The sequence below is a fragment of the Dendrobates tinctorius genome, unplaced genomic scaffold, assembly GCF_039654945.1.
Source record: "Dendrobates tinctorius isolate UK_male_01 unplaced genomic scaffold, ASM3965494v1 ptg000099l, whole genome shotgun sequence".
NCBI lineage: Eukaryota > Metazoa > Chordata > Amphibia > Anura > Dendrobatidae > Dendrobates > Dendrobates tinctorius.
The window spans coordinates 1,388,068-1,415,684 of NW_027361767.1; the positions used below are offsets into that span (position 1 = coordinate 1,388,068).

General features: G+C 45.0%; 1 protein-coding gene and 1 long non-coding RNA gene across 6 annotated transcripts in view; one reads left to right on the top strand and one right to left on the bottom strand.

The window, feature by feature from the left end:
• CACNA1A (calcium voltage-gated channel subunit alpha1 A) overlaps positions 1-27,617 on the top strand; it is a 469,601-nt gene that overhangs the window by 409,254 nt on the left and 32,730 nt on the right. For 3 of the 5 annotated variants that reach the window (XM_073587383.1, XM_073587379.1, XM_073587378.1), the window contains exon 44: positions 22,811-22,849. The exons of 1 other annotated variant lie outside the window; for it this stretch is intronic. In XM_073587383.1, coding sequence (XP_073443484.1) covers positions 22,811-22,849 — 39 coding nt within the window. The remainder of the gene's footprint in view (positions 1-22,810; positions 22,850-27,617) is intronic. One more of the 5 variants, XM_073587381.1, reaches the window with a different exon arrangement.
• LOC141099235 (uncharacterized) lies at positions 13,960-19,944 on the bottom strand. Its single transcript, XR_012234461.1, has 4 exons — positions 19,745-19,944; positions 19,008-19,079; positions 14,351-14,509; positions 13,960-14,252 (listed from the first exon to the last, which is right to left on the bottom strand). It is a non-coding gene; the product is annotated as an uncharacterized lncRNA (long non-coding RNA).

The window sequence follows — 27,617 nt, forward strand, 5'->3', positions numbered from 1 at the left end:
TCAGCGTCTATAGCGGCGTTCGCAGTTGCGACGACATGCGCTCAGAAGGTCTAGAGGGACTCTGACCCCGTGTCCTTGGGGCAGAGTTCTGTGGCCGCTTTCTGTGTGCTCCTTAGCCGGGCTCTGTGAGTTAAACAGGCTCCGGCATTTATGTTCAGCGGTACTGCGGCTCTGTGAGTTCGCTTCTGTTTACACTGGGTGATGTTAACCCATGTGTGACCTTTCCACACCGCTTTATACTCCCGCCATTACCTAGCAGCAGTGTACCACCTCTGCACGGTGGACCCCGGGCTGCGAACGCACCTACTATTATTTTATAATTTGGTGCGTTCCGCCAGCCCTAACATTTAGTTGATGGGAGGTATGTGGCTCAGAGATGGGTGCGCTCTGTAACGTAAGCCCTAATTAATATCATTCTATTTCTGAGGTTTTGCAAGGACCTGTGGTGAGGTCACAATCACGTGACCAGTCAGCTGCTGGGTTCGTGGTTGTGGCTAGAACTTTATAGGCTAGACTACTCCTGAAACCCAGAGCTGTATGTGAGGAGGGACAAGCCTCCTGTGTGTGCTGAGGCTCCAGGACAGAGCCTGAAGGAATGGACATTTATGTTCTCTTTTTGTCTAAGCTAAAGGCTATCTTTTTTATTATGTGCTGCTTTATTGGTTTATGATGCAATAAACCCCATGAACTTTAAAGGAACCTGCCTCCCGATTGTCTCCCACTGCACCTGAGCGAGTAGAATCCCTAACAAAACATATAAACAGTCTTATAATTAGCAAATAAATACCACTGTATAAGTAACACATACCACCATACTGTTACTAAACAAAACCCACTTTACTCACACCAATACTGCCAACAATACCACTATATAGGGAACAAATAATACCACTACACCATGACCACATGTAACGGGGTCTACCAAGCTGGAGTACCTCTTTCAGTACCACTCCATGTTTTCGGAGGTCCGCTCTGCGTTGGCTGGAGTCTGAATGAATGACGCTGGCTGGAATTCCTTGGTTACATGGGCGCATATAAAAGATCACTGCTTCTCCACGTATTTCCAGTCTGACAACACTTTACTCACAGGACACAGAATATATCACACAGATACAGAGGGCAGGCCAATAGAAAAGCGGCACGCCAGACATGCATTACAAAAGCCACAGGTGGCCGGAGCCTGCCGATGTTTACTGTGGGAATTACAAAGGTGAGGGGAGGGCGGACAAAAGGAGAATATAGTGTCCCCTCTGCCCAGGGGCGCAGCCTGTTGGCTGATGCATTAGAATCATAGAATCATAGAATCGTAGAGTTGGAAGGGACCTCCTGGGCCATCTGGTCCAACCCCCTGCTCAAAGCAGGATTCGCTAAATCATCCCAGTCAGATGTCTGTCCAGCCTCTGTTTGAAGACTTCCATTGAAGGAGAACTCACCACTTCTCGTGGCAGCCTGTTCCACTCATTGATCACTCTAACTGTCAAAAAGTTTTTTCTAATATCTAATCTGTGTCTCCTCCCATTCAGTTTCATCCCATTGCTTCTAGTCTTTCCTTGTGCAAATGAGAATAAAGTTGATCCTTCTACAATGTGACAGCCCTTTAGATATTTGTAGACAGCTATTAAGTCTCCTCTCAGTCTTCTCTTTTGCAAACTAAACATTCCCAAATCCTGCAACCTTTCCTCATAAGACAGGGTTTGCAGACCAGTCACCATTCTGGTCGCTCTTTTCTGAACTTGCTCCAGTTTGTTGATGTCTTTTTTAAAATGTGGTGCCCAAAACTGGACACAATATTCCAGATGAGGTCTGACCAAAGAGGAGTAGAGGGAAATAATGACTTCACGTGATCTAGACTGTATGCTTCTGTTAATACATCCTAGAATTGCATTTGCCTTTTTTGCTGCTGCATCACACTGTTGACTCATATTCAGTTTGTGATCTATTAGTATACCCAAGTCTTTTTCACATGTGCTGTCACTTAGCCCTATTCCTCCCATTCTATATATGTTTTTTCCATTTTTATTGCCCAGATGTAGTACTTTGCATTTCTCCCTGTTAAAAACCATTCTGTTAGTTGCTGCCCACTTCTCCAGTTTATTTAAATCTTTTTGAATCATCTCTCTCTCCTCTCTAGTATTAGCTATCCCTCCTAGCTTTGTGTCATCAGCAAATTTAATCAGTTTACCCTCAATTCCTTCATCTAAATCGTTGATAAAGATGTTGAACAATACAGGGCCCAGGACAGAGCCCTGTGGTACCCCACTTGAGACATTCTTCCAACTGGATGTGCAGCCATTTACGACCACTCTTTGGGTCCGATCACTAAGCCAGTTATGAATCCACCTAACAGTTGCCTTGTCCATTCCATACTTAATCATTTTTTCAATAAGGATTGTATGAGAGACTTTGTCAAATGCTTTGCTGAAGTCAAGATATACTATATCTACAGCATTTCCTTGATCCACCCAATCAGTGATACCGTCATAGAAGGAAATTAAGTTAGTCTGACATGACTTATTAGTTACAAACCCATGCTGACTCTGTTTAATCACTTCATTCTTATCCAGGTATTGACATACATGTTGTTTAATAATTTGTTCAAAGATCTTTCCTGGTATAGAAGTCAGACTCACCGGCCTATAGTTACCTGGGTCCACCTTCTTCCCCTTTTTGAAGATAGGAACAACATTTGCTCTTCTCCAGTCTTCTGGCACTTCTCCTGTTCTCCAAGAATTTTCAAAGATTATAGAGAGGGGTTCAAAAATTTCTTCTGCTATCTCCTTCAGTACTCTGGGGTGTAATTCATCTGGACCTGGAGACTTGAATTCATTTAGGCTAGCTAAGTGTTTCCTCACTATCTTTCTGTTTATAGATATCCTGGATTCTTCTATTCCCTTAATAGGACAGTGAATAACAGTTGATGTTACATTTCCTTTCTGAGAGAAAACAGATGCAAAATAGGAATTTAAAAGTTCAGCCTTCTCAACATCCTGTCTTACCATTTCATCATTTTCATCCTGTAAAAATCCTATAGCATCTTTGACTTTTCTTTTACTTTTGACATATCCCCAAAATCCTTTATTATTGCTTTTGACATCTCTTGCAAGCCTCAATTCATTTTCAGCTTTAGATAATCTGATTTGTGCCCTGCAGGTTCTGCAGACAGCATTATATTCTTCTTTAGATATGCCTCCCTCTTTCCATTTTATAAACATTTTTTTCTTCCTTTTTAACATGTGCTTAAGTTCTGTGTTCATCCATCCTGGTTTCCTTAACTGCTTCCTATTCTTCCCTCTTTTCAGAATTGTTAACAACTGTGCTTTGAGAATTTCATTTTTCAAGATTTCCCATCCTTCCTGGACATTTTTGTCTTTAAGGATATCCAGCCATTGGATCCCTCCAATTCTCTTTCTGAATCCCTTAAAATCTGCCTTTCTGAAATCTAACCTTGACGTCTGAGTCTTCACAGGTCTTCCGCCTCTAGTTATCCAAAATTCTAAAATAGCATGGTCGCTACCTCCTAGGGTCCCAGCCACTTTTACCTCCTCAACCATTTCCTCCCTGTTTATAAGGATTAGATCCAAGGTAGCAGTTCCCCTTGTTTTCTCCCTTACCTTTTGGAAGATAAAGTTGTCAGCAAGAGAGGATAAGAATTTCCTTGACCTGTTAGTTTTGCCTGAGAGAGATTCCCAACAAATGTCTGGATAGTTGAAATCTCCCATGACAACTATGTCATATTTTTTGGAGAACTTGGTCATTTGATGCATAAAGAGTTCATCCATAGCTTCAGCTTGCACAGGCGGCCTGTAGTAAATGCCTACAATGGTGTCCTTTCCATTGTTCTGTCCTTGTATTCTTACCCAAACAGTTTCCACAGAACTCCCAGTCTCTGAAGCTTCAATCTCTGTGCAGATATACGCGTTTCTAACATACAATGCGACACCCCCTCCTCGTTTATCAAGTCTGTTTCTTGCAAATAAGTTGTATCCTTCTAGTCTTGTATTCCAATCATGTGTATTGTCCCACCAAGTTTCAGTGATTCCAATGACATCATATTTCTTTTCCTGTGTTAGTAGTTCCAATTCTCCTTGTTTGTTGCCCATGCTTTGTGCATTAGTATAGAAACATTTTAGTTTGTGATTGGTTTCTCTTTCTCCAATATTTTTATTAATTAGATTCTTTCGTCTTTGTTCTTCCTTTCCACTTCTAATAGCAGAGTTCTCAATAGCATTTGTCAGGTGTATGGCTTTTTCTGGTCTTTTGCTTCCCTTCCCATGTTGTTCTAGTTTAAAGCTCTCCTTACAAGTGTAGCAAGGCGACTTCCAAATACATGTTTTCCAGTCTTCGTAAGGTGCACCCCATCTCTAGCAAGTAGTCCATCGTATAAGTAGTTCACTCCGTGATCCAGAAATCCAAATCGTTGCTGACGGCACCATCGACGTAGCCAGTTATTCACCTGCAGAATCTTATTCCACCTCCTTGTTCCATGGCCATCCACTGGGAGGATGGAAGAGAAGACCACCTGCGCTCCCAGTTCTTTCACTTTCTTGCCTAAGTCTTCAAAGTCTCTGCAGATGGTTTCCAGGTCGTTTCTTGCAGTGTCATTTGTCCCCACATGTAGTAGCAGGAATGGGTAGTCATCTGTAGGTCTGAAGAGTCCTGATATCCTGTCAGACACATCTTTAATTTTTGCACCTGGAAGACAACACATTTCTCTTGAAGTTATATCCGGTCTGCAGATAGCGGCCTCAGTTCCTCTCAACAGGGAATCCCCCATGACCACCACTCTCCGTTTCTTCTTCACAACATTTTTCTTTCTCCATCCAGGAGGACTCTGAAGGCGTACAAGGTTGCTGCTTGTTGGCAAAGTCTTATCCTGATGTATTTCTTCATTGTTTTCCTGCGTGAGAGCCTGGTACTGGTTTCTGAGCAGTATGGGTGCTGACTGCCTCCTGATCCTCCTGCTTCTCTGGGTCACATGTCTCCATTCCTCTGTTTCTTCAGGTGCACTTCGAATTTCTTCTCTTTCTGTAACATGAAGAGATAATTCTGCTCTGTCCAAGAACTCTTCACCTTCCTTAATGATCTTCAACGTAGCTAACCTCTCTTCGAGATTTTGCAACTTTTCCTCCAACAGAGACACAAGCTTGCATTTGTGGCATGTGAAGTCTGGCTTTTCCACTGGTAAGTCTGTGAACATGTAGCAAGAAATGCAGCTCACCAAATGGCTCCTGGCCATTAGGGACATGCATCTCACATAGAACCTATTATACATACATAAAACTGCACAACATATTCTGGGTGCTGAGTGGTTCTGTAGCACGTAACACGGCTCCCCCTTTTCAGCGACGTGATCGGCATACACAGTCTGATCCTCAATGGAAGTTTATGGGGTTGGTACAAGTTCCGTTTGTCGACTTAGTCCATCGGCATTACCGTTTTGTTTGCCGGGTCTGTGGTGGATGGTGAAGTCCAGAGGTTGTAAGGCTAAACTCCACCGCAGCAATCTGGCGTTGTCTCCGGAGACCCGATTAAGCCAGACTAGGGGATTATGGTCCGTTAGGAGGGAAAACTGTCGTCCATACAAATATGGTTGCAACTTCTTGAGTGCCCATACTACCGCCAGGCACTCCTTCTCGATGGCCGCATAGCTTACTTCACGGGGCAGTAGTTTCCGACTCAGGTAAGCTACCGAGTGTTCTTGGCCGTCCGGCCCGACTTGGCTCAGTACTGCCCCCAATCCAAACATAGAAGCGTCTGTGTGAACCAGGAAACGTTTAGTTGGATCGGGTACGGCCAATACAGGGGTATTGGTGAGGGCGTCCTTTAGTTGGTGGAAGGCTTCCTCACACTCTGAGGTCCAGGTTACCTGGCGGGGTTGGTTCTTACGGGTCAGATCAGTGAGGGGCTTGGCTACGCTGCTGTAATTGGGAACAAATTTCCTATAATACCCCACTGTCCCTAGAAACGCCATGACCTGGGTTTTAGTGCGTCGGATGGGCCATTTGGCTATGGCCTCAATCTTGGCTGGTTCTGGTCACTGTTTCCCACTTCCCACCCAATGCCCTAAATACTGAACCTCTGCTTTGCCCACGTGACACTTGTTTGGGTTCAGGGTGATTCCGGCCCGGTGGATCCTGTCCAATACTGTCTCTAGGTGATTTAGATGCTCTTCCCATGTCGCACTATAGATGGCGATGTCGTCCAGGTAGGCACAAGCATAGTCCTGAAGACCATCAAGAAGCCGGTCAGCCAGCCTTTGGAAGGTCGCCGAGGCATTCTTCATCCCGAATGGCATAACTCGAAACTGGAATAAGCCGAACGGGGTGACAAATGCCGACTTGGGAATAGCGTCAGGACTAAGGGGAATCTGCCAGTAGCCTTTGCATAGATCGATGGTGGTCAAATACTTTGCCCCCGCCAGCCGACAACTCATCCACACGCGGCATGGGGTATGCATCCGTCACTGTTTTCTCATTGAGATTACGATAGTCTACACAAAACCGTGTAGTCCCATCCTTCTTGGGCACTAACACTACGGGGGATGCCCAGGGACTATCTGACTCTTCAATGACCCCTAAACGCAGTATCTCTTGTATCTCTTGTCGCATCCCCTCTCGTACAGACTCAGGGACGCGGAAGGGGTTTTGTCGTAGGGGGGTCTGATCCTGGGTCTCAACCTTGTGTTGTGCCAGGCGAGTGTACCCCGGTCTCTCTGAAAACATCCTCTGTCGCAGCCACAGCAACGCCTCCGCCTGCTGTCTCTCCCGGGGGCCTAGGTCTTCACCCAAGTGTACCTGGTCCCATGTTTTAAACTGAGTCCTTTCCCCTAAGACATCCGACAAGGGAAGTCCGGCTAAATCCTCTGGTTCAGGTGCACAGATGGCCACTACCTCTTCAGGGCGCTCCCGGTAGGGCTTCAGCATATTCACGTGGAACATGCGGATAACCCTGGGGTCATCACAATCAGCGACATTATAGGTTGTGTCGGCTACTTTCCCCACTACCTGGTAGGGCCCCTGCCATGCAGCTTGAAACTTATTCTGCTTAGTGGGCTTTAACACCAGGACCTTCTGTCCTATTTTCAAAGTGCGTTCTCTGGCCCTCCGATCGTACCATACGCGCTGGCGTCGCTGGGTCGCCTGCAGGTTCTCACGTACAGCCTGGGTCAGCTCCTGTAGGCGGTCCCGGAATTCCAGCACATAGGGTACAATAGGTACCCCTTCTATGAGGCCCTCCCCCTCCCAGTGTTCCAGCACTAAGTCTAGGGGTCCCCTTACCCGTCTCCCGTATACCAGCTCGAACGGGGAGAACCCCGTGGATTCTTGGGGCACCTCCCGATAGGCAAACAGGAGGTGTGGCAAGAATTTCTCCCAGTCCCTGTAGGTCCTGGTAAAAGTCCCAATGAGCTGTTTTAATGTCCCGTTAAAGCGTTCACACAACCCATTGCTTTGCGGGTGGTACGGGGCGCTTCTAATGGACTTTACGCCGCACAGCTTCCACAGTTGGTTGGTCACCTCTGCTGTAAACTGGGTACCCTGGTCTGAGATAATCTCCCGGGGAAATCCAACCCGTGAGAAAACCTGGAGCAGGGCGGCCGCCACTGTCTCTGCCAGTATGTTAGGCAACACAACCGCCTCTGGATACCGCGTGGCATAATCTACCACTGTCAATATATACCTTTTCCAGGACGGACTGGGTTTGGCTAACGGCCCTATCAGATCGACCGCTACTCGGCTAAATGGTTCCTCCACAATGGGGAGGGGGCGTAATTTGGCCTTGCATCGATCCCCCCTCTTGCCAATGCGCTGACAACTGTCACAGGTCTGGCAGTACTGACGAACATCATAGGTTACCCCCGGCCAAAAGAAGTTTTGTGTCAGACGATGCCTGGTGCGACTGACGCCGACGTGCCCGGCCAAGGGTATATCATGAGAGATTCGCAGTAACTCCTGCCTATACTTCTTGGGAACTACCAGCTGTTGTTTTATAGTGGGGCTCATCCCTGTGTTGTGCTGCTCTGTGATCCGGTAGAGGAGTCCCTGCTTCCATACAAACTGTTCCCCTTCCAGTACTCCTCTCCCCTCCTGTGCCTTCCCACGATATCCCTCTAATGAAGGATCCTCAAGTAACTCCCTCTTAAATTCATCTGGGGTGGCCCAAGAAATGTGTCTGGCTATGGGAATACGTGTAGGGCTGGGATGACTTACCTGAGCCTCCTCTGAGTGTGATTCCGCCTCCGCAGCTCGAGCTTGTATCCGGGTGGTCGCAGGATAGGTCTCAGCCAGAGGGGCCACCGAGAATGCATACAACATGAGCCCCAAGTCATTTCCCAGCAAGACGTCTGCAGGCAAATCCTCCATCAAGCCGACCTCAACAAGGCCATCCCCGACTCCCCAGTTCAGGTGAATCCTGGCAGTGGGAAGTCGATGTATAGCTCCCCCTGCTACACGGACTGCCACTGTCCGGTCCGTCTTCTCTTGGTCCCGGACGAGATGAGGCTTCATAAGGGTCAAAGTTGCCCTAGAATCTCTTAGTCCCTGCATACGTTTCCCATTAACCCACCCGACCTGTCGATGCTGTTGTCGATTATCTGCCCGGGCTGCCTGCACGGGGTCTACTTCATGCAGCTCTTCCTCCATCTCTTCCACCCCTTGGTTAGTCGTAGCCCCCAATGCCGGCTCAGCTTCGCCTTGGTAGCAGTGTAATGCAGCCCGGCTGAAGGTAGCTGTTCCCGCCTTTGGCCACTGGGTATGCTGAGTCCGGTTGGGACATTGTCTTTGCAGGTGGCCCAGCTGACGACAGGTGTGGCATCGCGCCCCAGGGGGACTGTGGTAGGCCGGGTTTCTAGCTGGTCTCCCTACAATATTCGGTGGTTTGGGGCCCTCCAGGTCCATGGACGGGCCCCTAGTGACCACCTTTGATCCGGACAACTGCGGCCTCCTGGCATCATAATGTTCATCGGCCAGACGAGTGGCTTCCTCAAGAGTCGTTGGCCGCCTGTCCCGAAGCCATTCCTGTGCCTCGGGGTTTAGTCCATTAAAGAATCGTTCTAACAGGAAGAGCTGGAGGACGTCCTCCTTAGTGGTTGATTGGCTCCCTTGTAGCAGTGACCGCCGTAATTTACAGGCCCATTCAGCGTGGTTATCGGTTACACGTTTTATAAGTCCGCGGAACTTTTGGCGGTATGCCTCTGGTGTCAGCGCATACCGGGCCAAGATCACTTCTTTGATCCGCTCCTCCGGCTTCACTTGATGAAGGGCACACTGCCGCTCAAAGTCCTGCAGAAAGCCATCAATGTCTTCCTCTGCCTCCCCCAACTGTCGGAAGGCATTATACTGGATCTTTTTGTGGCTTACTGTTGAAGGTACCTGGTCGAAGGCCAGAGCTCCCCCTGCTCGCTGACTCTCCTCTCTCCGCTCTGCCATCTCCATCTTGGCCAGCTCCACTTTGGTCCGCTCTGCCATCTCCATCTTGGCTAGCTCTATCCTGGTCCGCTCGGCCATGTTTTCCTTCAGATCAGTACGCACATCAGCCATCACCTCTCGTATGATCTCTACTGCAGGGTTTGGGCCATAGAACGCCAGTCTGTTTTTTACCTCCCTCTGGAATTCGGTCTCCTCTACATTCACATTGGGGGGCGCTGCACTGTCGTGTTCCATGATGGCTGCTATCAAATCCACTTTTGTTTTGTTGCTGGTGATCAACCCTCGGGCTTCCACCAGATCTTTTAATGTAGTCCTCTTTAACTTCTGGTAGTTATTTTCCATTCATTCCTTTCCTCCTGTAGAAGGGGTATCATGTCCCACTGCTGCTACCAGTGTAACGGCGTCTACCAAGCTGGAGTACCTCTTTCAGTACCACCCCGTGTTTTCGGAGGTCCGCTCTGCGTTGGCTGGAGTCTGAATGAATGACGCTGGCTGGAATTCCTTGGTTACATGGGCGCATATAAAAGATCACTGCTTCTCCATGTATTTCCAGTCTGACAACACTTTACTCACAGGACACAGAATATATCACACAGATACAGAGGGCAGGCCAATAGAAAAGCGGCAGGCCAGACATGCATTACAAAAGCCGCAGGTGGCCGGAGCCTGCCGATGTTTACTGTGGGAATTACAAAGGTGGGGGGAGGGCGGACAAAAGGAGAATACCGTGTCCCCTCTGCCCAGGGGAGCAGCCTGTGGGCTGATGCATTAGGGACATGCATCTCACATAGAACCTATTATACATACATATAACTGCACAACATATTCTGGGTGCTGAGTGGTTCTGTAGCACATAACACCACATATTACCACCACCATACCGAAAACTGCTATTCTAACACTAATATTACCACCATACAGTGACCATGTAGTGGTAGATACCAGTTATATCAATAGGGTAATGAAAGTGTACTCTGCCTCAGTGTGTGCGCCAGGCTCTACATAATGTACCAGGTTATCCACTGCTCCAATAATACCCCAAGACAACATATATGGGTACAAGATAATAGTGCTTTGGGACATACGGCTAGGCTGACCTGCGCTCAGTTCGCAAAAGGTCCGTCAGTTGTGGCTGGAGCAGTGATGTAGAGGGGTGGATGACCTGATACATTATGCAGTGCGGGCATTATTGATATTAATTTCTGAGTGTGCAGATACTCTCTTACTGTCTGCTACCCTGGATTCCTATCACACACTCACACCCAGTACTATTGTAAGTGGAAGCGCAGGTGTTTGCCTTATCTTTCTTACATACCAGTTATACATGGGCGCTCTGTATACCCTATATGTGTATAATGTACAGATAAATCCAGTAACTCACCAGTGAGGTTCTCTATGATTTAATTAATTTCCCCTCTTCTTCGCTTTCCGGCCCAGACCATTACGACAACTTTATACCATCCCCATCTAACACACAGAAATTTTTAACTTGTCATTTTCACCCAACTCTAAACAAATTTTAGTATCCGGCACAATAATAATTCCATCCCCATTGTCATATGTCAGTTTTGTGCCACCTAGAACTAACGCTGTACTCCTTCTAGCTCAATACAGTTATAGTGCCCCCTTTATGCCACCGTACTGAGATAATGCCACTTTGTTCCCTCATACAGAAGTCATGTCTCCTTTCTAATGTCCCAGTTTATGCCCCCATACAATTAGTGTGTCCCTGATTGCGACCCCATAAAAATGATGTCCCATTTTGTGCCCCACGCAATAATCCACTCTTTGTGCTTCTGTAATACAATAATGCCCTATTTGTGCCCCCATATAAATAAAATAATAAATAATCTTTATTTTTATATAGCGCTAACATATTCCACAGCGCTTTACAGTTTGCACACATTATCATCACTGTCCCCGATGGGGCTCACAATCTAAATTCCCTAACTGTATGTCTTTTGGAATGTGGGAGGAAACCGGAGAACCCGGAGGAAACCTACGCAAACACAGGGAGAACATACAAACTTCTTGCAGATGTTGTCATGGGTGGGATTTGAACCCAGGACTCATTTGCCCCTGTACAAAAGCAATTTCCCCTTTTTGCCTCCACTCAATTGATCCTATGCACCAATTCTCAGTTTAAAAAACTCACCTCACCCCGCTCCTATAATAAGCAGTGAAATGTTCTCTCTTCTCCCTACAGCCAAGGGCAGGCAGCACGATACTGTAACATCACTGCACCATCTGAGTTCCTCCGTACAACCGAGCTCTAGTAAGCTAAGCCGCAGGTCTTATGCAGTGGCAGCCTATGACTTTACCAACACAGGTGGCCGAGCAGGGAGCCTAGAGCTCTTTGCTCCACCAGTATATAACTGGTATTAAACACAGATACAGTTAAAAGCAGTGTCTGCCTATAGATCCAAGTGGGCCCCATCACCTCTGGGTCTGGTTGCAGTTGCATCTCCTGTGATTGTGATCTTTATGTTGCTGCCTTTAAGGCTTAGGCTGTGTGCACACGCTGCGGATTAGGTGCGGATTCATCCGCGCGGATTTTGTAAAATCTGCAGGTGAAACCGCAGGTCAAAAGACCTGCGGTTTTACCTGCGGATTGCTCTGCAGTTTTGCCCTGTGGTTTATCATCTCCTCAAATGGAGGAGATGGCAAACCGCAGGAGAATCCGCAGAAAGAATTGACATGTCAATTCTTTCTGCGGATTGAAAACCGCAGATAATCCGCACGGAAAATTCTGCACCGTCTGCATTGCGGTTTTTGATTCCCATAGGGAATCATGGTACTGTACACCGCAGCAAAATCCGCAGCGTTTGCACACAGCCTAAAGGTTTCCCAACTAACTACTTACATGCTGAAGAGTTTTGAATATTTGTTTTTTTTTTGTATGTGCTTCCCTTTTCTTGTCTATATCTGCTGTTCTACTGTTAACTATTTCATAAAATTTGCTGCATTACATCCTACACTAAACTATCTTTCCAATTATATATAATTTTAAGGTAATATTACAAAAAAACTGGTGCTTTGAGAGATGAAACTTCAAAGATGCACTATTATCAAAAGGAATCCACAATTTTTGCCACTAGTGTGGATTGACAGGCCTCTCCCTAGTCGCATAAAACTCGAGGCTGCACTCAAATTTTGCAACTTTTAGGCTATGTGCCCACGTTGCTTTTTTGATGCAGAATATTCCTGAGCAGAAATGCACACCTTCTTCCTGGGAAAACGCATGTGTTTTTGATGCTTTTGTTAAGCGTTTTAGCATGCGTTTTCCTATGCGTTTTTGCAATACAACTGTATGATTGCGGAAACGCACACGTTTCCACAAAATTAATGAACACGCCGCGTTTTTTTCTGCTAAGTGTTTCCGTAGCGGAAAAAAACGCACCATTAGCACAACATATGCGGATTCAATTATGATAACATGGGATGCTTTTCTTAAGCATTTCCGCGGCAGAATCGCGGGTCTAAAATCGCTGCGGAAACGCTTAAAAAACGCAACGTGGGCACACAGCCTTAGAGTTCTACAACATTTTCACCGAGTGACAGCAAAGTGGATGGAGCAGGGGCAGGACAGGAAGGGGTAACTGCCGCTCATCAAATTCATGACGAGTGGCGGCATTCGCTACACCACAATTCTTACTCCAGCCGCGACTGTTCAGTCTCCTGTCTCATTAAGGCTACATTTACACGTTCAGTATTTTACATCAGTATTTGTAAGCCAAAATCAGGAGTGGGTGATAAATACAGAAGTGATGCCGTGTTTCTATTATACTTTTCCTCTCCTGATTTTGGCTTACAAATATTGATGTAAAATACTGACCAAATACTGAACATGTGAACGTGGCCTTATGCCACCTCTCATAACTATATGAGAATCAGAACTGGACATAACTAAAGAGACCGTGGAATGGGGCTGGCTGGGCCTGATCCCATATTTCACATTGCATAGAATCAGCATATAAAGCTCGGAAGAAACTCTTTTTCACAAAATTAAATCCAAACTGGATCGATTTTAATCTATGAAAAGCTATCCGGAAATCTAATACATCCCAATCTCAAATTCACTCAAATCTGGTTGACATAGATAATCAACAACTTGCAAACGAGGCCTTGCTTTTATAAGAATTTGCCACAGGCCCCCTTTCTTATTCTCATGCCGCCCTTCTCCTCCTTTTTTTCTATTCTTTTTCTTTTCTATTGTCTTACCCAACGCTTGTCATGGCCTTTCTTGCTTTATATTGTTAAAGAAACATATGATGACATTTTGTCATTGCCATTGTACTATGAAATAATGTTTGATCTGGGGTGAAACATTCCAGATTATAAGTGCAGCACAGGAGAAGTTTTGGACAATAGATCCACTGGCAGATTGCTGGCTACAATTAGCTTAGAGGACAAACATGAAAACGCAGAAACATGCAGCATAATGCAGAAGTTTAGGCATGGGAATATCAGTGTGTATAATACCTGAGGAAATAGTCAGCCATTATAACATCTGACAGATAGAAGAGCCAATGTGTAATGTAATCAATAATAAGTTATAATAGTTTTTTAGGGAAGTTTTAAACTGAAATATAAATTTTGAGCGTTCTCTAGCCCCTAATAGTTGGGAAGTTTTTATCAACTGTAACTGTCCTGTCTGGGAGATACAAATGGGAATGAGGAGACATTTACAGCAAATAAACCCCTAAAACGACCAGCATTTTGGTCCGCAGATGGTATTGGTCCGCAGATGAAGACTGGAGCAGGTCCAGGAGCTGGACCCGCTGCATTCCCAGGAGATGATGCATGTGTCATTCAGCGGAGCTGCACCTACGGATGTGAACCTGTTAAATACATCTGTCATTTTCTGACGGTGGCACTTACAGCATTTGTCTGGGGTTGGGGGGGGGGGGGTGTCGCTGTTTTACCTGCTTATCGACACCCACATGATGCGATCGTAGGGTGCCGATGATTGCTCATAACAGCTGGGAGTCTGCTGAAGACCCCCGTGCCTGTCGGGACAGTACTGCTGTGAAGGCCAGCTTATATGGTAATAGGAATGATGTCATTCAAAAGTTCAACTCGTCCTGAAAAAAAAAAAAAAAACAAGCCATCATATTGCTATGTGGATGGAAAAATATAAAAAAAGTTATAGCTCTTGGAATAAGGAGAGGAAAAGATGGAAGTGAAAAAAAATGAAGAAATTTCTGTTCCTTAAGGGGTTAAAGAGGGCCGAAAAAGTCAAATAACACAGTAGCACAATCTTCTATGGAGGAAATATGCAATCATGTATCCATAGCATGTAATCCAGACAGTTAGAAGTATTTGGCTGTCAAAAGTACATTTTTTAACAAACTCTTTTTTCAGAACAATATTTGGGCTTTGGTGTATTCTACAAATTGTAGTTGCACCATCACTGGAAGAGATTGGCTAATATTGAGGACTAAACTCCCCCCAGAGCAGCGTGTGCCAACAGAAAGTCAGTCTATAAAATGAGGGAGGGGATACCGGCATCGATCTCTATGGAAAAACTGATACCATTTATTAAACTGTTCTAATAGAAATGGCCATAGAGCGACCATATTGCTGCATTCATTTCTAAACGTTTTGTAATAGGCCTATTATATCTGCAGCACTGGGAAAGAGTTTTAGGCAAGTGTGGACAAAAATACTGCAAAGTAAGAAGTTTTCCGAAATAGAAGAGTTACCGTAATAGTTTATTTTTTATCAATTAACCAAATTCAAAGTGAGTGATCAAAAGAAATCAGATCAGCATTTGGTGTTGCGGCTTTTTGCCTTTAAATCAGCATCAAAGCATCAATTCTTGTAGGTACACAAGGGAGGTTGTTCCACATATCCTGGAGAGTTAGGGTACTGTTACACTTAGCAACGCACCAGCGATCCTGACAATGATACAATCGCTGGTGCGTCGCTAAATGGTCGCTAGTGAGCTGCCAAAAAGACAGATCTGCTCACCGACACAGCAGCGGTCGTTGGTATCTTGTCACACAGCGGCTAGTCAGACGACTCCCGCCTGCGTCAATGTGTTCTGCGTCGCCAAAGAGGTCACTCGTTGGCGTCAAACACTGTGATGCTCGCTGGCCAGCATGCCGCCAGCGATGAAGAAATGGCCCAGGACATTCGAGCACGATCAGCGAGATCGCAGCGGGGGCCCGGTCGCCGCTGCGTGTCACATGTAGCGAGATTGCTGTTGCGTCACAAAATCGGTCCCAGGGGACGGCAACAAAAGTATTAGTGTAAGGGTGTGCACGATTTTATCACATGGCAAAAACTTGGGAATTTTAACAGGGGAGTGTAGACTTCTTATATCCACTGTATTCCTAGAACTGGCTATAAATCTTTCATAGTGATCATCGGAGCCGACAATGGATATCGGGCCCGGTTTTCTCTTGCATGTGTAGGCGCCTTAGGAGAGCTAAACTTCTGAACCCCTGGCCGATACACTGTAGCAAACAGTCAGCTCAATAAACCAATATACTGATATCTTTACAGATTTTTGCACTTTAACACTAATGTATACAGTATCGGTGAAAGGTTTGGACCTGTTCATTCACTGGGTTTCCTTGCTCCTATTGGAACGTGCACATTGTAGTTTCAGACTGAAGGACGCAAAACAACAAAGAGCATTGGAACAATAAGGAAACACGACTGAGAAAAATAAGAATATACCATGTTATACCTTAGAGCCCTCATCACCCTCTGATGACAGTGTGTCTCTCAGCAGCGTCATCGGGTGGTCACCTGGAATGGCTACCTACAGTCTGGGAAGACCACCAGAGACACCGAGGACTTGATCGCTGCTTTGCCTTCTCTCTAGTCCAACTCTTCCCAAACCACAGATCTTTTGAGGATGTAGGTTTGCGCACACACAGGCAGATAATTATCTATCATGTGACACCATCAGGGAGGCGTCTAGAGGTCTCCCAAGTATACTATGCAGAGGGACAAACATCCGCACTAGTGTTGAGTGAACGTGCTCGGATAATGTCTTATCAGAGCACGCTTGGGTGTTATCTGAGCATCTGGGATTGCTCGTATATTATGTTCTAGTCCCTGCAGCTGCATGATTTGCGGTTGTTATTAGACAGCCTGAACACGTGGGGATACCCTAACAAACAGGCAATCCTCACATGTGTTCAGGCTGTCTAAAAGCCACAAATCATGCAGCTGCAGGGACTAGAACATAATATACGAGCAATCCCAGATGCTCAGATAACACGTTATTCCAGCACGTTCACTCATCACTATTCCATACCATGTCACTTAGAACTATTGCCAGCATAAAGTCTTAGAAGTAATGAGCATCATCCAGTCTGTCTGGGATTACATGAAGAAACACTGTAAAGTGGTTCGGTACATGAGCAGTAGCTTTCCAAAAGCTACAGAGCTGGATCACATGAACAAGCCTCTGTGGGGAAGATTAACCCTTTTTGTGCTACTTGTCAGCAGGTCTCACAATGTGTTACAACATACAATTTACACAGAAATCACTATACATCCGGAATCTGATGGAAATGCCCACTTTATGGGATACCACACATGGTTTTATAGCAGCTTCAAATAGGGTTTCCATGTTCAGACTTTGTGCCAACTACTTCCAACTCTGCCATTCACCCTTTTTAAAAAGTTGCAAAATTTGGCATATCTCTACTCCAGTGACCCCAGGTGTAATTTATTGAGTACACCAATGATATGGTGCATTTTTTTGATGTCTATCATGTGACCTTTGGCACCAGAAAGTCACAAAAACAAGTCAAGATAGAAAAAACAATTTTTGACTCTTTACCAAATTCATAAATCGCGTGTGCCCATTTGAAAGAATTTGGCACCCAAAACAACAACTAATTCCACAAAACAAAAAACGCAAATAATGAATCAGGACCTGAATTATCAGACAGATAATATATTGAAAAACCCATCCAAGATTCACACTTGGCTAATACTAAACAAGATAGGAATTAACCCCCAAGCTGTGTGTCTGGAAGTCAAAGGGAATTAAATTGGACTGCCGTGTGGTTGTCCTACATTGCCAGCAACGAAAGTTCAGCGCTGCAAAATAAGCGGAAACAGAGGGGCACATACCAACATAAATGTTACACCTACATCCACAGTAGATCTATGGTTAATTTCCAAGCTCCTTGCAGAGTTGTTTTTTTTAACTTCTTTACGCCGATGTCAGACTCCCCCTGTTTGGTGTGGGCTCCAACGCTGAGCCCACATCTTTCTGGGCACATGTCAGCTGATATATACAGCTGACATGTGCCCGCAGCAGCCGCAGGTGGAATCGCATTCAACCAACGGCTGTTAACTACGTAGATAAATGCCGCTGTCAATTTCAGACAGCGGCATTTAACTCGCGCATCCGGCAAGCGTGCCAGAAATCCTGCCCATTGGTGACCCTGTCATGTGATCGCGGGTCACCGATGGGTTGGCATGACAAACAGAGGTCTCCAGCAGACCTCTATGGTTGTCACTGCCGGATTGCTATGAGCACCGCCCTTTGGTCTGCTCTCACAGCAAGCGAGCAATCTGATCATCGTCTGTATGTAGCAGAGCCGATCGGATTATGGCAGTTTCTAGTCTCCCATGGAGACTATTGAAGCATGCCAAAAGTAAAAAAAAAATGTTTTAAAAAATATTAAATAAAAAAAAATATAAAAGTTCAAATCACACCCCTTTCAAAATAAAACAATAAAAAAATCAAACATACACATTTTTGATATTGTCACCTTTAGAATAGCCCGATCTATCAATATAAAAAAGCATTATCCCGATCGTTAAACGGTGTAATGAGAAACAAAGTCAAAATGCCAGAATTAAGTTTTTTATGTTTTTTTGGTCACCGCAACATTACATTAAAATGTAATAACGGGCGATCAAAAGATTGTTTCTGCACCAAAATGGTATAATTAGAAATGTCAGCTCGGCGCACAAAAAATAAGCCCTCACTCAACCCAAGATCATGAAAAACGGAGACACTATGAGTATCTGAAAATGGCGCGATTTTTTTTAACAAACTTTGGAATTTTTTTTCACCACTTAAATAAAAAAGAACCTAGACATGTTTGGTGTCTATTAACTCGTAATGACCTGGAGAATCATAATGGCAGGTCAGTTTTAGCATTTAGCGAACATGGTAAAAAAAAAATACCCAAAAAAACAACTGTGGGATTGCACTTTTTTTTGCAATTTCACCGCACTTGGAATTTTGTTCCCATTTTTCAGTACATGATATGTTAAAAAAACAATGGTGTAATTCAAGAGTACAACTCATCCCGCAAAAAACAAGCCCTCACATGGCCATTTTGACCAAAAAGTTATGGCTCTGGGAAGAAGGGGAGCAAAAAACGAAAACACAAAAATGGAAAATAACCCGGGGGTTAAGGGGTAAAACTGCAAGTGTACTTAGAAGAATTGATGCTTTGATTTTGTTCTAGATGCAAATTGTGGTCTCACCAAACATTGATTTTAGAAATGTTTTATTCATTCACTTTGCATTTTGTTAACTGATAAAAATGAATTATAAACACTTCCATTCATACTTTGAAAGCATTTTTTCCTTACCTGCTTAGAACTTTTGCACAGTACCGTATTTGTATGGACCATCACCCTCTTCCTCCAATGTAGTCGTGGCACCTGTAATCACATTTCAAATATCAACATATCATGTGTATATATATAGCACTATTATATGAGCCCTGTATATAAGATTCTGCTCCAGATACAATTTCCAATACACCTTCAAATTATCAAATAGGTAGATAGTACAGTAAAAATGTGAAAAAATCCTCCATGATCATGGAAACAAAAGCAATACAAATAAACCCGTCAATACAAGAACATGTGTGAAGACCACAAGTGCTTGAACATTCTGAATATTTTTTAATCTGTATTAAACCGACACTCTCTCTAATCAGCATTCCCAAGGAATTCACATTCATCACTGTCTTAATGTGCATTTCATTTTCGATCCATGTCATTTGTTTTGCTAAACATGCTATCCAAGCAAGGGCCTTATCTCCCTCCCCAAGGGCAGGGAAAACTTGTGCAGCCAAGAACAAGTTGCGGATGCGTAAACCATCCTGGAGCTGCCTGTGCTTGGATGAGGGGGGCATTACCAGCATTAGTAGAGACCACGCTATAAGGTCCAGATCATATCTAGATCAGTCTGTATATGTTAATGTCCTAATCTATCGTTATTGCAGTCAGAGCTGTTTTTCTTCTACTGCAAAGCTCCAAAGCTATAAAACAATAAAATTCCACCAGCCTCAAGGGGTTTTATCATACTCAAAATGCATCACCTATTCGCAGGATAGGAGATTCGTGTGTGGGTCGCTCGGATTCCCACTGGGACTTCCACCAATCATAAATAATAAGGGTCCCGTGTCCCCCATTTAAATGGAGCAGCGGTCTAGCGTGCACAATGCTGAGCCATTGAAAGGTTCCCGGACCAAATAAAGTCTCAGCATTGGGAATTGAGCAATCTTACACTTATCTCCTACAGCTGCAATCAAAATCATTCACCGCACATTGAAAATTAGCTTCACTACTAAAATGTGCAAGCTATAAAACAAGAGCAATGTAAATATCACAAAACAACTAATATAACAAGAGGTTTCTCCAATTCATCACAAAATATCACAATTACTGACTACTGCAATATCAAAATTATTCACCCCCTTCATGACAAGAATCTTTAGTATGTAGAAGAGTCTTTCTGGCTGTTATGACCTGCTGCACGATGCTTAGTCAGACACCAGCATCTGGCAGGGTTCCCGAGGAATCTTAGCACAGTCTTTATGGACAATGGCCTCCAGGTCACTAATATTCATGTTTTTGGGTACTGCAACTGCCTTCTTCAAATCCCACCAAAGTTCTCATCTTGGGTTAAGGATAGGCACCTGTGAAAGTCACTCTAGCTCTTCCAGGACTTCCAGGACTAGTTCAGCGGCCAGCCCCACATCTAAGCTGAACACACAGCTTTTCCTTATACAATAAACCTGAGACATCACTGAGTGCCGCCCCAGCTCCTCTGCCTCCTGCTTGCTCTTTTCATCTGAAAACCAAGTGTACCTGCTATTTTACCTAACTTTTGACTTGCTCTTTCACTCTGGGGCTGCACTCAGTGATGTCTCAGGTTTCACTTTGACAATAAGCCGTGTGCTTAGTTTAGGTGGCCGCCAACTGAGCTTTTGCGTCACTGACTTGATTTATTTAGATGAGCTCACAGGACCAGTGAATGTACAGATACACTCGTTCCTTTGATAAAACAAACAGGCAGAGAAGTGTGTTACCTAACACAAACAAGCAGCTAAATGGGTCCCTGTCTGTGACACCGATAGATTTATTCATGCTTTCCCCCTTGCCAGAAGCTGTGTAATCATGCCATTGTATGCAGTATCTTTATATTATAGGACAGTTGCACAGGATACAACAACAGAAGCGCAGTTATAAACTTCTCAGCACTGAAACATTTTTTATACACATCCAAATTTGGAACTTAAAGGGGTTCTCCACTACTGTAAAACCATTTAGCAATTGCTATATTTCCCTGTATAGAGTAAAAACAGTGATGATGGCACTGGTTCTTCTTGGGACTCCCCTAAGATTGTTTTTCCACGGAGGCCCTGCAGTCAATCATTGGCTGCTTCATTCTCACTTCCTTCAGAGGGTACTGAAATTCAGAGCATTTAGAGAGCAGCAGCCACTCTCACATCTTCTAGGTGTCAGTTTCATCTGAAGGAAGTGAGAGTGAAGCAGACGCTGATTGGCTGCAGGGCTCTCGTGGCATAAGAGCGTCACGCGAGCCCAGTGCCATGAACAGGTGAGTATAGGCTGTTTTTATTTTATATAGGGGAATATAGCAGTTGAGAAGGGGTTGTCCAAGTATTGCATGACCCCTTCAATATTTCAAGATCTTTTGATTAAAATGTAGTTTTGCTTGTGGTACAACTCCTTTAACTTTTTGAACCACTTTGTTGACATCCCAAAATATTAGTGAACTGTAGGCCACTGCCCTACAGGAATTGGCTAAGATTCTTTAGGAATACTGCCATAGGCTGGTGTCTGGCTATGGCTATGTCTCACGGTTTCAGCAGGTCATAACAGCCAGCGGAGTTCTACTAAATACAAAAGATGCTTGTCATGAACGGGGTGAATAATTGTAGGACTACAGTAGTAACAGTGGTGAATTTACAGAAGCCACTTGTTATATTAGCTGTGTTCAGCTATTCATATTGTTCTTGTTTGGTTTAATGAAAACAGAAGAAAGCTTGTAAAATTTTGCTAAAAAAAATTGCAGTGGGATTTAATAATTTTGATTACAACTCTATTATTTGAAAAGATGAAGAAGTTTTGAATATTAAGGGGAACTTGTTATCTCTAACAATATATATTTACCTGCAGATAAGAGTGCAAATCTGCAGATAAATAGCAGTTCAACCATGTTTTGCTGAGGTACTGAAAATGTGGCTGCAGGGAGGAAATTAGGTTTTATTCTCCCTGCAGCCTCTCGATTCCAGTCATTGGGGGCGGTACGGAAACTGTTACATTTACTGCACACTAGACTGAATGCTCTGTAATCACTCCCTCTACATATTGAGTGACAGCCTGCTCTGCACGCACGTATGCACACGCACACACTGCAGAGCTGGCTGTCAATCAAGATGCAGGAGTGATAACAGTGCACTCCCTATAGCTACACTTCCAGTAACACAGTGAAACACACATGGTTAAAACACTATTTTCCTGCAGACTATAACACACTTTTTCTGCAGGTAAATAACATTTTTTAGAAATGACTGGTTCCCTTTAAGGGGATTCATGATAAGATAACAAAATAGCCACTATTCCCCTGATATCTTCTCTGGCACTCCAGCGAGCTCCATGCCTGTCTGTTTACTTGCCTGCAGAGCTCATGTGCTGTGTGTACATGTGACCACTGCAGCCGATCAATGGTTTCAGCGGTCACGTGTAGAACATCACTGAAACCCAAATAAACAAAATCCAGGACAACTACCCGCTACGCGAGTGATTTGGAGCACCGTTACATAAAAAAGTGGAGCTGATGCAGATATATAAGGAAGCAAAGATATAAAAGAGTGGTATGGTGGAAGGAAGATGTCTCCTGCTATCTCAGTGACACTCATGTCCTCGTCTTGTGGCTCTTGTGTTGTGTGAACATCAAGTCATTAGTCCATTATTGTGGACACTGTGTATATGAAACTGTTTCGGTCTAACTGCTGTTAACCTGTGTTCTCTTTCTCTCTGTCCCCCCTGCTGTCTGTCCTTCTGTCTCTCTGTCCGTCCTGCACTTCTGTGGTCTCTCCCTTCTTCTCCTCTCTCCTCTCTGTCTCGTCTTGCTGTAGCAGCGAAGGAAAACCCGAACCCGAGGGAGTAACCTCAGTGTATGTAACACCTCAATAACATGCTCTCACATTCTTATTATTCTCCATGTATTGCTACACGTCACAGCTCACACTGTTGTCTTTCTAACCGCTGTCAATATGGATCTTTCTGTCGTTGTATTGTTTATCCTGTATAATTAGAGATGACACATTTATGTCGGCCTATGCTGTGGGAATGCCTATGTATAGAATTCCATTTTTTATTGACTACTTCATTAGGAGGCCGGGGACGCTCCTGTATGGCTCATTCAGACGTCTGGCTTTTTTCATTTACGAGCAAAACGGTCCGAGTTTTATCAGTGATTTTGTTTATAGCTTTATCAGATTTTAATCAGTCATTTTAGTTTTCCAAGTTTCATCATTTTTTCTCAGATGAAAAATAAAACAACTTTCTCTACCTTATTCTGTCAATCAGAAAAGGACAGGAATCAGAGGGCATCTGAGCATTTTCAATTTTTTTCACGGACTTGAATTGCCGATTCTGATACTCGAATCAATATCGGACATGTCTCTGCGATTTTACATGTCTGCTAATAAGACCAGACATGTGAACTGCCCCATAAACTATCTTAGGACAGACGTGTGAACTGCCCCATAGACCATACTAGGACAGACGTGTGAACTGCCCCATAGACCATACTAGGACAGACGTGTGAACTTCCCCATAGACTATACTAGGACAGACGTGTGAACTGCCCCATAGACTATACTAGGACAGACGTGTGACGTGTGAACTGCCCCATAGAGTATACTAGGACAGACGTGTGAACTGCCCCATAGACCATACTAGGACAAACGTGTGACGTGTGAACTGCCCCATAGACTATACTAGGACAGACGTGTGAACTGCCCCATAGACTATACTAGGAGAGATGTGTGAACTGCCCCATAGACCATACTAGGACAGACGTGTGAACTGCCCCATAGACCATACTAGGACAGACGTGTGAACTGCCCCATAGACTATACTAGGACAGACGTGTGAACTGCCCCATAGACTATACTAGGACAGACGTGTGAACTTCCCCATAGACCATACTAGGACAAACGTGTGACGTGTGAACTGGCCCATAGACTATACTAGGACAGACGTGTGAACTGCCCCATAGACTATACTAGGACAGACGTGTGAACCGCCCCATAGACTATACTAGGACAGACGTGTGAACTGCCCCATAGACTATACTAGGAAAGGCATGTGAACTGCCCCATAGACTATACTAGGAAAGGCATGTGAACTGCCCCATAGACTATACTAGGAGAGACGTGTGAACTGCCCCATAGACCATACTAGGACAGACGTGTGAACTGCCCCATAGACCATACTAGGACAGACGTGTGAACTGCCCCATATACTATACTAGGACAGATGTGTGAACTGCCCCATAGACTATACTAGGACAGACGTGTGAACTGCCCCATAGACTATACTACGAAAGGCATGTGAACTGCCCCATAGACTATACTAGGAGAGATGTGTGAACTGCCCCATAGACCATAGTAGGACACAAATGGGAACTGCCCCATAGACTATACTAGGAAAGGCATGTTAACTGCCCCATAGACTATACTAGGAGAGATGTGTGAACTGCCCCATAGACTATACTAGGAGCGATGTGTGAACTGCCCCATAGACTATACTAGGAGAGATGTGTGAACTGCCCCATAGACTATACTAGGAGAGATGTGTGAACTGCCCCATAGACCATACTAGGACACACATGGGAACTGCCCCATAGACTATACTAGGAAAGGCATGTGAACTGCTCCATAGACTATACTAGGAGAGATGTGTGAACTGCCCCATAGACCATACTAGGACAGACGTGTGAACTGCCCCATAGACTATACTAGGACAGACGTGTGAACTGCCCCATAGACTATACTAGGACAGACGTGTGAACTGCCCCGTAGACTATCTTAGGACAGACGTGTGAACTGCCCCGTAGACTATCTTAGGACAGACGTGTGAACTGCCCCGTAGACTATACTAGGACAGACGTGTGAACTGCCCCGTAGACTATACTAGGAGAGACATGTGAACTGCCCCGTAGACTATACTAGGAGACGTGTGAACTGCCCCATAAACTATACTAGGACAAACGTGTGAACTGCCCCGTAGACTATCTTAGGACAGACGTGTGAACTGCCCCGTAGACTATCTTAGGACAGACGTGTGAACTGCCCCGTAGACTATACTAGGACAGACTTGTGAACTGCCCCATAGACTATACTAGGAGAGACATGTGAACTGCCCCATAGACTATACTAGGACAGACATGTGAACTGCCCCATAGACTATACTAGGACAGACATGTGAACTGCCCCGTAGACTATACTAGGAGACGTGTGAACTGCCCCATAAACTATACTAGGACAAACGTGTGAACTGCCCCGTAGACTATCTTAGGACAGACGTGTGAACTGCCCCGTAGACTATCTTAGGACAGACGTGTGAACTGCCCCGTAGACTATCTTAGGACAGACGTGTGAACTGCCCCATAGACTATACTAGGACTGACGTGTGAACTGCCCCATAGACTATACTAGGACTGACGTGTGAACTGCCCCATAGACTATACTAGGAGAGACGTGTGAACTGCCCCATAGACTATACTAGGACAGACATGTGAACTGCCTCATAGACTATACTAGGACAGACATGTGAACTGCCCCATAGACTATACTAGGAGAGACATGTGAACTGCCTCATAGACTATACTAGGACAGACATGTGAACTGCCCCATAGACTATACTAGGAGAGACATGTGAACTGCCCCATAAACTATACTAGGACAGACATGTGAACTGCCCCATAGACTATACTAGGACAGACGTGTGAACTGCCCCATAAACTATACTAAGACAGACATGTGAACTGCCCCATAGACTATACTAGGAGAGACGTGTGAACTTCCCCGTAGACTATACTAGGAGAGACATGTGATCTGCCCCATAAACTATACTAGGACAGACGTGTGAACTGCCCCATAGACTATACTAGGAGAGACGTGTGAACTGCCCCATAGATTATACTAGGACAGACATGTGAACTGCCCCATAGACTATACTAGGAGAGACATGTGAACTGCCTCATAGACTATACTAGGACAGACATGTGAACTGCCCCATAGACTATACTAGGAGAGACATGTGAACTGCCTCATAGACTATACTAGGACAGACATGTGAACTGCCCCATAGACTATACTAGGAGAGACATGTGAACTGCCCCATAAACTATACTAGGACAGACATGTGAACTGCCCCATAGACTATACTAGGACAGACGTGTGAACTGCCCCATAAACTATACTAAGACAGACATGTGAACTGCCCCATAGACTATACTAGGAGAGACGTGTGAACTTCCCCGTAGACTATACTAGGAGAGACATGTGATCTGCCCCATAAACTATACTAGGACAGACGTGTGAACTGCCCCGTAGACTATACTAGGAGAGACGTGTGAACTGCCCTGTAGACTATACTACGACAGATGTGTGAACTGTCCGGTAGACTATATCTGCCCTGTAGACTATATTAGGACAGACGTGTGAACTGCCCCGTAGACTATACTAGGACAGACGTGTGAACTGCCCCGTAGACTATACTAGGAGAGACGTGTGAACTGCCCCGTAGACTATACTAGGAGAGACGTGTGAACTGCCCCGTAGACTATACTAGGAGAGACGTGTGAACTGCCCCGTAGACTATACTAGGACAGACGTGTGAACTGCCCCGTAGACTATACTAGGACAGGCGTGGGGACAGACGTGTGAACTGCCCCATAGACTATACTAGGACAGACGTGTGAACTGCCCCGTAGACTATACTAGGACAGACGTGTGAACTGCCCCGTTGACTATACTAGGACAGACGTGTGAACTGCCCCATAGACTATACTAGGAGAGACATGTGAATTGCCCCATAAACTATACTAGGAGAGACGTGTGAACTGCCCCGTAGACTATACTAGGACAGGCATGTGGACAGACGTGTGAACTGCCCCATAGACTATGCTAGGACAGACGTGTGAACTGCCCCGTAGACTATACTAGGACAGACGTGTGGACAGACGTGTGAACTGCCCCATAGACTATACTAGGACAGACGTGTGAACTGCCCCGTAGACTATACTAGGACAGACATGTGAACTGCCCCATAGACTATACTAGGACAGACGTGTGAACTGCTCCATAAACTATACTAGGACAAACGTGTGAACTGCCCCGTAGACTATACTAGGACAGACGTGTGAACTGCCCCGTAGACTATACTAGGAGAGACGTGTGAACTGCCCCATAGACTATACTAGAAGAGATGTGTGAACTGCCCCATAAACTTTACTAGGAGAGACGTGTGAACTGCCCCGTAGACTATACTAGGAGAGACGTGTGAACTGCCCCGTAGACTATACTAGGAGAGACGTGTGAATTGCCCCATAAACTATACTAGGAGAGACGTGTGAACTGCCCCATAGACTATACTAGGACAGGCATGTGAACTGCCCCGTAGACTATACTAAGACAGACGTGTGAACTGCCCCGTAGACTATACTAGGACAGGCGTGGGGACAGACGTGTGAACTGCCCCGTAGACTATACTAGGACAGACGTGTGAACTGCCCCGTAGACTATACTAGGAGAGACGTGTGAACTGCCCCATAGACTATACTAGAAGAGATGTGTGAACTGCCCCATAAACTTTACTAGGAGAGACGTGTGAACTGCCCCGTAGACTATACTAGGAGAGACGTGTGAACTG